General features: G+C 41.1%; 2 protein-coding genes across 3 annotated transcripts in view; both read right to left on the bottom strand.

The window, feature by feature from the left end:
• ucn3l (urocortin 3, like) lies at positions 1-2,408 on the bottom strand. 2 transcript variants are annotated; one of them, XM_036518019.1, is made up of 2 exons: positions 821-1,430; positions 1-532 (listed from the first exon to the last, which is right to left on the bottom strand). In XM_036518019.1, the coding sequence occupies exon 2, from the start codon at positions 515-517 to the stop codon at positions 74-76; it is 444 nt and encodes a 147-aa protein (XP_036373912.1). In that variant the 5' UTR covers positions 518-532; positions 821-1,430; the 3' UTR covers positions 1-73. The 2 variants fall into 2 exon arrangements, with proteins under 2 accessions (XP_036373912.1, XP_036373911.1); XM_036518018.1 differs by lacking the exon at positions 821-1,430 and adding an exon at positions 1,991-2,408 and having other exon boundaries at positions 2-532.
• A 4,229-nt stretch (positions 2,409-6,637) lies between these two features.
• Positions 6,638-10,744, bottom strand: part of col7a1l (collagen type VII alpha 1-like) — an 84,592-nt gene continuing 80,485 nt past the window's right edge. Inside the window, exon 103 of the mRNA XM_036518401.1 lies at positions 6,638-6,660. Within this exon, the coding sequence (XP_036374294.1) occupies positions 6,638-6,660 (23 nt within the window). The remainder of the gene's footprint in view (positions 6,661-10,744) is intronic.

Below are 10,744 nucleotides of genomic sequence, written 5' to 3'. Positions count from 1 at the left end.
GTAGATTCAAACGAATGGAAATTATTTAATTGATCGACAATAAAAAATACTCCGCACGCAAAGAGAGAAGTCTTTACTTTTTGCCAATCTGAGCCATTAAACGCGCGTTGTCAGCAGCTTTGGCGCGCAGGTTCTTAGCTTTGGCGATGTTGAAGAGAATGTTCATGATGTTGGTGGGGACGTCGAGGGAGAGGGTGAACTTGCTCCGTCGGTCACTCTTCGCGCTGTTCTGGTACATCTTCCCCCTCAGCTGCGTCTGGGAGAGGTACTTGTATCTGGAGGCAGGGAATGTCCTTTTCTCGCGCGTTTCCGCGGAGGACAGGTCGTCCTCGGGCAGGGAGAGGAAGCCCAGCTCGTCCGGTAACGAATCGCTCGGGAGCTGGCTCTTCTTGGCTCCGGAGAGAATCTCGTTGTTACACAGGAAGTTCGACTCGCTCTCGTAGAGCCTGAAGCAGAGGCTGGACGTTGGAGCGCACAGGACGGCGAACACGAGCAGGGTTCTCATGTACGACATCATAGTGTCCTGCGCTGGCTGGAAAGAGGAGGCGATTACTATATTAATATACTTCAATTCAAGTTAAGAAAAACTTAAAGGGTACATTGGGATGGTACGATTTCATTATATGAGCCATCAAACAGTCTTAAGCTCCATGTTTTTTAAAATTTATTCTGTCAAGTATCTTTGCGCTAGCCCTCTTAGTGTGGAGGTTCGCGCAAGTCGAGTTCTGTTGCTGGGTCTGCAATCAAAACAATACGTCAAATGTGGTAAAAGAAATCCAAGATATTCTTTTTGGTTCTATGAATTCATCAACATACCTACCTGTCTAGTTATTTGTTTATTTATATATTTATTTGCAGAAAATCATAAAACGCATAATCCCGATTTTTCCGTCTTTCAATTACTGAGTCCATGTTCAACTGAGACCTCTTTGCAAACGAAATGGAAACTGTTCGGACAAGTTTCTTTTTCTGTGGGAGCTCAGTTAAAATTTCTGAACGAGTGGAGTTAGGTCCTTACAAAGCTAATCTGCATGGCATTTCTTTAATTGATCATGGATTTTTGGAGGTCCGTGTGTGAAGGTGTGGCCACCTATCTTTCATTCATGACAAGGCGTGCATTAATTGCCCGCATCACATGGAGCAACATGTGAAAAGCACTGAAGACAAATTGGGGACGGTTGTGAGAGATTTTTTTTTTGCAGCCCCGCTAAGAATTCCGCCATCTGCTTTCATTACTGCCGCTCCGGTACCCCGGCTGCAAGCTGACCTGCTCTACCCGGGCGATCTAACCCTCACACGAGCTGGGAATGTGCGCTTGCAATGCCAAGAGAGAAATTAAAGTTAAAACTAACAGGACAACAGTCCCTTGGAAATAATACATTCAGATGTAACACAAACAAATGTCTGAGTGGACTAATTAACCCGCTATTTGTGGAATACAAGTCTGTTTCGCTATCAGTCTATCAGTTATCTTACTGATCCGAAGCGTGCATTTGTATCCGTGCGCTCAGTGGACGGGGGCGCCTTTGAGGAAAGAAAACTATAGGTGGAAAATATAAACGCTCATGAACATTAGCTGTGAAAGCAACACTACACTCACGGTATTGTCTTTATGGCGACACTGAAAAATGACTTGCTCTAGCGTTAACAGTATATGAACGCTTCAGGAAATCTGGGACGTCTGAAAAAACGAGATCACAAAAGCTGAACAATTGCATATAACTTGGTTTATGGGAGGGCACGAATAAAACAATTACTTAAAGTTTTACGACTGTTTCGTTTGGAGATGCATACCTGTCGTGAAATTGCTGAATGTTTCCCTTATTCTAAGTAAACGTTACTAAACATGCACATGTACTTAAGTTGCGCCTAAGTTAAACGAAACACGTTTAAATATGTGACATGCAATATTTATATGTATAAATACACGGTTTTCCCAACAAAGACCTGAATACTGGATACACAAAAGTTTAAAAATGGTAAGACTTACCCAATTCCTGAAGTTTGTGGAGGACAACACAATTTTTGTAACACAGTCAAGTATAGGAGGTGTACAAATAAAAAGGTAAGTTCGTTTAGTAATTCCTTCTTTGTGAGAATTTCGTCCGCGGTGTATTGGAACCACTTCTTCTCGTCTATACTATATAACCCGTCTGATCACGAGATTCGATCGTAATTCCATACGAATGGAATTCATTTAGAGGGGCCCCCATCAAACCGCAATCGTAAGCGCGCTGTTACGTCATAGGTTTAACTTTTTTTTGTTTTTCTGCTGTCAAAGAGAGACAGATATGGGTTGGCTTTAAGCGCATTATAAGAGTAAGCTGTGCGGTACTGGCTGCTAGTCACATTCCGTGCGCATTCTTAAAGACTTTTCCTTGTGAATGTAAAGAATAACAAACACCGAAAGGCACAACTTTAAAAACAAAAACTAGAACCATGGACAGATCCGTGGCGTCATGGGGCAAAGCCAGGGCTAAAAGAAGAAATAGAAACTCTTCTGAACTTTTCGATAAATCCCTCACGTGGAATTTACTGATCAGTCTCATTTTACAGTTTTAAAATAAGTCGGGGGGAGCAAAGCGCACTCAAAGTGCAACCAAGCAAAATCCTCCTTGGCATAGTTACGCATGAACTGGGACTGAGGAGTAGGCGCGTTCTAGCCTTCCTCTCCGAATACTCAACCAACCAATCACTCAATCATTTTATCAAGACATCGATCGTTTATTAAACCAATAAAATGTGTTTAGCGACCTTCACAATGGATTCGTTACACAATGCTGTGTATAATTTGTTCATCCAGAAATATATGTTTTGTGCAATTATAATCACGCCTCCAATCGTCTTGTGTAAAAATGACAAGAAAACTCGGAAATTAGGAAATGCCAAGCAGCACTTTATTTCTTTATTGGTTCTGCATAAAGAAAGAGGATAACTATTTCTAATGTGAAGTTTAGTCCACTCCGCGTGAAATCAATGGTCTATGGCTGTCTCGAACCTATCCTTCAACAGATCCTTCGGCAGACCTACAGTTACATTTCTTCAGTTACAGTCACATTATTTAGCACCTAAATGTGCAACTAGCGTCAGATTTGGTACCACAATTTACGCTGACTTTACTGTGAGCATGAACACAGGTAAGTAAGCTCGAACATTCACAATACGGGTAAAGCGTCGCTATCATTGATCTGCTGACATATTTATAAAACGGTAGATCACTTGAAGACCAACGCGTGAGGACTTGTTGCAGAACATGAGATCGCGCTTTTCAAACTGAGCTACGACCGTCTTTGTTTCTGGACGCCCGGCAGTGCTTTGATTTGATATGGTCGGAATGGACTTACGCAAGTGGTAGTAGGTAAATCGGTATTAGTGGCGACGGGGGGAAGCAGTTGCTATTTTACACATGCTTAGTGCACTCCACCCTAAAGTCTATATTCAGTGTTTTGCACGCACAGATAAAACAGAGGTGAACTTTAAAGGAACGTCCAATAAAGTGTAGAAAGACTGGAAAACACGAAAGTGTGGCCTGTGATTGCACAGAAAGTTTACGGTTGGAAAAAAAAGAATCCGACATCAGCATAAAACATACCAGTCCAATGGTTGGTCATCTGTCAACGTAGCTGATATTACCTATTATTGGTTTCCTTATTGTAGGGGCATTCTTTTGTGGGACACCATAGGACACAGTCCTGAGAAAAGTCTTTACATTTAATAATCATATATCAGCCCCGTCTGGAGAAGCTAGCATCAGTGATATACTTCTGGAATATGGACAGTGTTGGATGTTCAAAGGCAAGGTGCTCACAGGCCCATACCCTACAGAGGTTTCTGTGTGTGTGTGTGTGTGTGTGTGTGTGTGTGTATGTGTGTGTGTTAGGAGGCGAGGTGATTTTCATCTCTTTGTACACCTGGTGCGACACAAACAAGCAACATACTGTAATATGGACAAAATGAAACCGTGCCAATTAATTAGCCTTTTAATTACAACTAACACTGACATTTTTTCAGTCTTTCACAGTGTAATGGCTGTCCTTACCGACACATTAGCGATTCTGCTACTTTGTCACAGTCGCTCATTGATACATGCTAATGCAACGGAGGGACTTCAAGTGGATAATGAAGTAGATAATTACATTCAAAGGCTTTTAAATGTAATGGTCCGCGTATAATAAATGATCTGCGAACGGGGCAACCAACTGTCTACGACCAGAACGTAGCTGTCAGTTTAGCTACGGTTGCCAGCAAGTTTGGAAAGAGCTTTACGCGAGTAAAAGTCACTCAAGAGAAGAATGCATGATTGAGAAGAGGGGGTTGGCAGCATGGTATAGTGGTAAAGAGCTGAAAGGTTGCAGGTTTGATTCCCCGCAGCAGAACTGTACTGGACAAGGTACTCAGCCCAGAACTGCTTGAGTAAATACCCAGTATAAATGGATAACATGTAAAAAAATGTAACCAATGTAAGCTGCTCTGCATAAATGAATCTGCTAAATGACAGTAATGTATTGTAATGTAAGTATCTGTGTTGGGAGTACTTGAAGATGTATAAATATCGAGTAAAACGGTGTATCTTGTTACACATCTGCCATTCCCATTAGAGCCATTGCATGATATATGCAGTAGAATGTGACAAGGTATCAAGACTGGACTTAAAGAGATGCATAATTATTTCCACCTTTTACAGTGCGAGTGGTCCGCCCCTGAAGGCGCGTGGATAGCATGTTTAGGTAAGGACAGATGAAGGTGAAGAGACACACCTCAGTTCATTACCACGCTCCAGGTGTGTGCCGCTGTTTGAGAGATTGCCGCTGTCCAGGGTTCTGAGGGTCCCCCGAGCTTTGTGAGAATGGCAGGGGGGTCTGAAACCAGGCAAAAAATATGGCAGGAGTCCTCCTCCGTTCCCAGAGTCAAACATATCTTAGCACAGCTTTCCATTCAGGGCGTTAATTAATGTAATTGGAGATAATCACCTCATTTTAATGAGCGCAAATTTAAGCTGAACGGGAGCCAGACAGTGTTTCGCAGATCATGCTCATATCACTCTTTTCAATTCAAAAGCAGGCATGGTGCTGTGAAAACTGAGGCCATGTTCCAAATCACGCCCTACTGCGCATCAAGAGCGCACTTCCTCAAATGGAACGAAATTGATTATGGGCTCCCAGCCATGGAATGGGAGCAAATGTGTGCCTGATGTGATTGGCATTGGGATGGACTGCATGCGTGTGGAAAATTAAACATTTCACACAGAACCATCCACCCAGACCACCCCCTGTTCTTGACTCCAAAGCCTCTGCTCCGCTTCGCGTCGGGGTCCTGCATCACCCTGTTGGGGTTTATTTCGCGATAATGAACTCGCTGTACATTATCCCTTACATAGTAGTCAGTTGGACCCATCTTGTGTGTAGCTCTGAATGCTGGAAGGGCATCCCTCAGCATATGGTAATCAGCATATGGTTCTCCATATGTTGTCATAGTGGTTAAGATTCTTGAATCACAACCAGGGAAACTGTATCCTGGGTGAAGCTCTGTGCTCATGGCTGGCGGAGTTGTGTGCTGGTTGAGAGTGTAGATTCATCACCAGAGGGAGTTGTTTTCTGGGTAGTAGTGTAGACTCATGACTAGTTGCATTGTGTTCTGGTTAGTCATGGTTATTCATGGTTAGGACTCCATAGTCATGACCAGGTGAGTTATGTTCTGGTTAGGACTCTGTAGTCATGACCAGGTGAGTTATGTTCTGGTTAGGACTCTGTAGTCATGACTAGTTGAGTTGTGTACTGGTTAAGACTCTATAGTCATGACTAGGTGAGTTGTGTTTTGGTTAAGACTCTATAGTCATGACTAGGTGAGTTGTGTACTGGTTAAGATCGTAGCCTCACAGCCAGTGAAACTGTGGATTAGATAAACTTCTATTCTGATGACCAGGGAAATTATGTACTGGAAGTTTGTGCCCAAAACCAGCAGGGCTGTGGGCTCAGATCACACGTTATATAGCATATTGCTGTTGTTAGCTGGAGCTGAAGATTAATTTATTATATGTGTTAAACATTTACAATTTTTCACACGCCCTGTAAACACATGTCCAAAGCCTGATGAATGATTTAGGTCCTGCCGTTTTCCAAATGCAATCATTTCTCAACCAACACGCAGGGCATGTCATTGCACTGAATATTTACACTGCACTTTGTGTGCAAATATATTTAAATGTAGACATATTTATAGTATTTATATATTACATTCATGTAAATGATAGTATTTACAGAATAAACACCTTATGAGTAAATTCCATATCTATCTAGTCTTTTCTAATGATCTGATTTATAGTCCTGCTCAGGAACATAGATTGTATATGTGGAAAAAACAGGATTGAATTCCTGGCGTTCCAGTACATGATGGGGTTTCCAGAGACATGCTGGCATGGCATGTCGAAGCTGGGATTGCCTGTATGTGAGGAGCATAACTATCACTACACAGTCATGACGTTATGTATCTTTGTGTATGGAGTTTTGACACACAGACTAGCTCCACAGAAACCTAAGAACAATCAGTTTGTTGTGAATTGTGCAGATCTGAAGCAAGTAGACCGGTATCATGGAGTGTGACAGGTGTGGTACTCTATCAGGAGAATACACTGGGTGATCTAGCTCTCGTTCAGTGTGCCCCCTGACAGAACATCAGAAGAGATCATCACTGTGTTTCATATGTCCAATGCGTCCACATTGGTAAATGGATAAGGAAATCAGTTTTTTTGTCAGTCATCATAGGATGGTCTTTAACTATGCATCTCCAATCACAGTAAATAGATTTTCTTTCATGTATAAGCAGACAGCAAGTATGCTATAGAGGCAATAACATTTTCTCCAGTTTTCCAATAGAGTAGAATGACCCGTTTCTGCCAGGTTTGCGATTTGAGAACAGATATACTGAAGGTAATGCAAGGTGCATAGTGCAGTTAAAATTATGGTGTTGACAAGCGAATCAATTGATACATGGTTTCTGCTTTTTCCAGTCATGAGGATTGATGGTCTGGTTCAAAGTTTTGATCTGATTGTTCAGAGAAAACAATGGGAACACAGCATAGAGGTGAATGCCTCTTGAAATTATTCTTTCTTGCTTTGCTGACAGCCCACTCATGGGACAAAGGAAGTACAGTCTGTCAATATCAATAATTATATCTGATTGGGGGATTGGTTATCTTTTAGTCCCTTAATCTGGGGGAGATTGACATTTTAAATTCCAGACAGTTTATATATGTTGGAGAATGGAGGACAGCAAACAAGAGTGGTCTTACTGAATTTAGGGGCCCCTCACAAAGAGTAATCGTCAAAGAGGTTTATAATGTACATAATATAGTAACATTTATTCACCATATGCATTCTATAATCTGAGATGGTATTGAATGTGTAGGGTGAATAAATGTTACTGTATTATGTACATTATAAACCTTTTTTATGATGACTCTTTGTGAGGGGCCCCTAAATTCAGTAAGACCACTCTTGTTTGCTCTCCTCCATTCTCCAACATATATAAACTGTCTGGAATTTAAAATGTCAATCTTCCTCAGAGAAACTATGCAGAGAAACCTTTTGGGTTTCTCTGCATAGTTGGAAGAATGGAGAAGCATTGTTGTGTATGCAGTAATGTTAATGTAATGTGAGACGCAGGCACAACTGTACAGAACTGTTTTTCATATTTTTTAGGACAAAAAACACCTATTTTCTCATTCTCATGCTGTGCTCTCACCTTTGGAATAGATTTACCAGCGCATTAGTGACAAACGCATTAGTGCATTTAAAGGGAAGGACAATAGAGCAGGAAGGTCACATACCACTTCCTGTGCTGGCATCTCAAATTAGCTATTTGAATCTTTTAATTGTGTTGATCTCCTTTCTTGTTTCTTTTTCTATCTGTGAAAAATTGGAACAAAGCACTAAGAAAACAAAAGCTTTTTGACTAATGCTGACCTGACCAAGAAGGAAAATGGATGGAAAAAGAGAAAGAAAAGGAAGACACAGGAAGTCCAGACTGATAGAAAATGAGAGGTTCTCAAAGTCAAAGCTAAAAAGTTACCATTTTCTTCTGTTTCAGTTTAGCATATTCACTCCATTCCAACTGTCTGTTAGCAAAAAAATACTCAAGGAAAAATCCCAGCATCAATGAAGACAAAAAACTTTCTCAGAACTTGAGTAAAGTTTTGTTATTATTTTTTTTAACTGTGTCACTTAACTGGGGGTGTTTTTACAAAAAAAAGCCCAATAATTCCACTATACATAATCATCTTTTTAAACCAGTCAAGTTGCCACTCCAAGACAGGCATGTCATTGGCCAAGTCAGAACTTCAATCCCTTCTGAGTTGGGTCAAATTAGTGGTAAAGGTATTGTGCCTAGTTAGTTGACCAGTACGGTATTTGTGAATGCTCATTAAAATGTAGCCAGATGCTTTCAGAATGTGTGCAGAACTGTACAGCGTTTTGGAATTAAAATTGTTGAATGTTGAACCACACATTGCTGTAATAGTGTTATTGGTTGAAAAACATCCTAACCATTCATTTAAGCTGGGATGTCTTTCACTCATCTTTTTAAAGAGAAATAAGCTTCTGAAGTTAAAAGTCCAAGTAACGCCAAACAAGGAATTACTTGCCTTGAAACAGAAATTACATTTATATAGGAGGAAATGCACTTTAGCTGTAATTTCACGTCAAACCCATTCAAGCTCTGGAAGCACCTGACCAATGAGGCAGTGTGTGTTTGATTTGATCTCTCAGAGGTAGGTAATGAGCTACATATGAGCTGTAAATACTACAACTCTCTTGAAACATCTCAGGGAAGGATTTATAATAAGAAAACAATTAGTGCTGTTTCCTGACTGTGATCAATGTAAATATGTGTTTTCCTGAAAAACTGTGTGGTAAACTCAGACCTCTTTACATGTAATCCATATTACATTACATTATTGTCATTTAGCAGACACTCTTATCCAGAGCAACTTACAGAAGTTACAATTTATATATGTTATCCTTTTATACAGCTGGATATTTACTGAGGCAATTCTAGGTTAAGTACTTTGCCCAAGGGTACCACAGCAATGCCTCAGCGATGCAGGGAATCAAACCAGCAACTTTTTGGTTATGAGTCCTGCTCGTTACCACTATGCTACACTGCCATTAGTGTGGCATGGTTAGATGTGTTTGAAGAGTGATGTCACAACCAAGGAATTCTGGGATTTACTGAAACAGAGCCATCTTTAGGACAGAATAAAAATCACAGATTTGATTATATATTTTTTAAGCTCACATGGGCCCGTTTCTGTACTTACAACCATTCATTACACAAAAATAGAAAAAAAATGAATCCTTGAGTTGAGTCATGGATTTTACGATACATGTTTAACAGTCTGAAGCACCCGTTTAACCCTTCGAGTGTCTTTGCGTCCCTCCACATGGGTGGAGAGTGATCAGAGTGTGTGTAATGGCACCACGCAGCTGCAGCTAGTGAGATCAGTGACCTCCCTATGTGATCTCTAAATGAAGCACTGTGCTCCTCCAATTCTAACTGCCCACTCTTCAATATCTGCAATAATTGCTTTGCAGCCCCCTCCCCAGTCAGTCATTAACACACGCTCATTAGCACGCTGTTTATCCCCATGGAAGATAGGTTTGCTGAGGAGCTGTTCACCTCTGTAGCAGCTGCGATGTGTCTTCCTAAACATGAGGTGCTGTTACGCTGTTGTCAGAATGACTGAGCTGACTCAGACCACAGGGTAAGTGTGCATTAATGAGGGGCTCATTGCCTCAGTTAGAAATGTCAGTGTGAGGTGGACCCCACACACATACAGAGGCAAACCAAAGCAGAAGAGCATTCTTCACAACCGCGCAGCAGCAGCTGACCCATAAAAAAATATCATGTCATAGGTCAAATGATTCATTTCTGTACCTGTATCCTCTTTTTTCATTCGCAGTTAAAAGCAGAATTGTTGTAACGCTGTCATAAGGCCATGAGTTCAAAGGGTGCAAATAGAAATGCAGGTTCATGGGTGGTATATTATTTGTGAAGATGGAGAATGCTAAGACACAAAGACAGAGAGGTACAGAGAGGAGGGATCAAAGGAGAAGAGATCGGTCTCCATCAGACAGACAGAAATTGGTTTGCTGGGAGAGGAGATTGCTCTTTCTCAGGCTGAATAGACCGCTCTTTGTCAGGTACAAGATACTGGTCTCTATCAGTTACTAGAGATTGGTCTCCATCAGGTGCAAGAGATTGTTCTCCAATGGCTACAAGGGAACATGAGGATGCAAGTTGCATGGGAACAGAATCCAGGTGGCGTAGAGGGGGATGAAGAGGTCATTGCAAAAACGCAATCTTGACGAAATTGCGACATTACTAATTTGTCATGCAGCTGATTCTATTAACACGCGCTTTGAGATATACGTAAAAAATTGCTAGATTAGTTAAGCTTCATCACTTTGAATGAGTCACTTAAAAGACTAATTAGGAAGAAATGCGTGGGTGGGCAGTTACACACGAGTGAGTTTCAGGAAAAGAAAAAGTATTGATTAAAAGTGGAGTGGGGAGTAAATAGACGACATTGCCAGACTTTTATGAGTCATTAGCTACTCTCACTCACCGCAAGTTTATTGATGATCATAACAGAATGGCAACTTGACTGAAATGTTGTGCAATCCACTGCAAATTCCTGTGTGAATAATCTGTGTTCCTCTCTCTACATGTATACTGTTTATACAGTTCT

This window comes from Megalops cyprinoides, chromosome 23 (genome assembly GCF_013368585.1).
Source record: "Megalops cyprinoides isolate fMegCyp1 chromosome 23, fMegCyp1.pri, whole genome shotgun sequence".
Classification (NCBI taxonomy): Eukaryota; Metazoa; Chordata; class Actinopteri; order Elopiformes; family Megalopidae; genus Megalops; species Megalops cyprinoides.
Note: the sequence above shows the minus strand (reverse complement) of the source record. Positions and strands in the feature narration are given on the sequence as shown.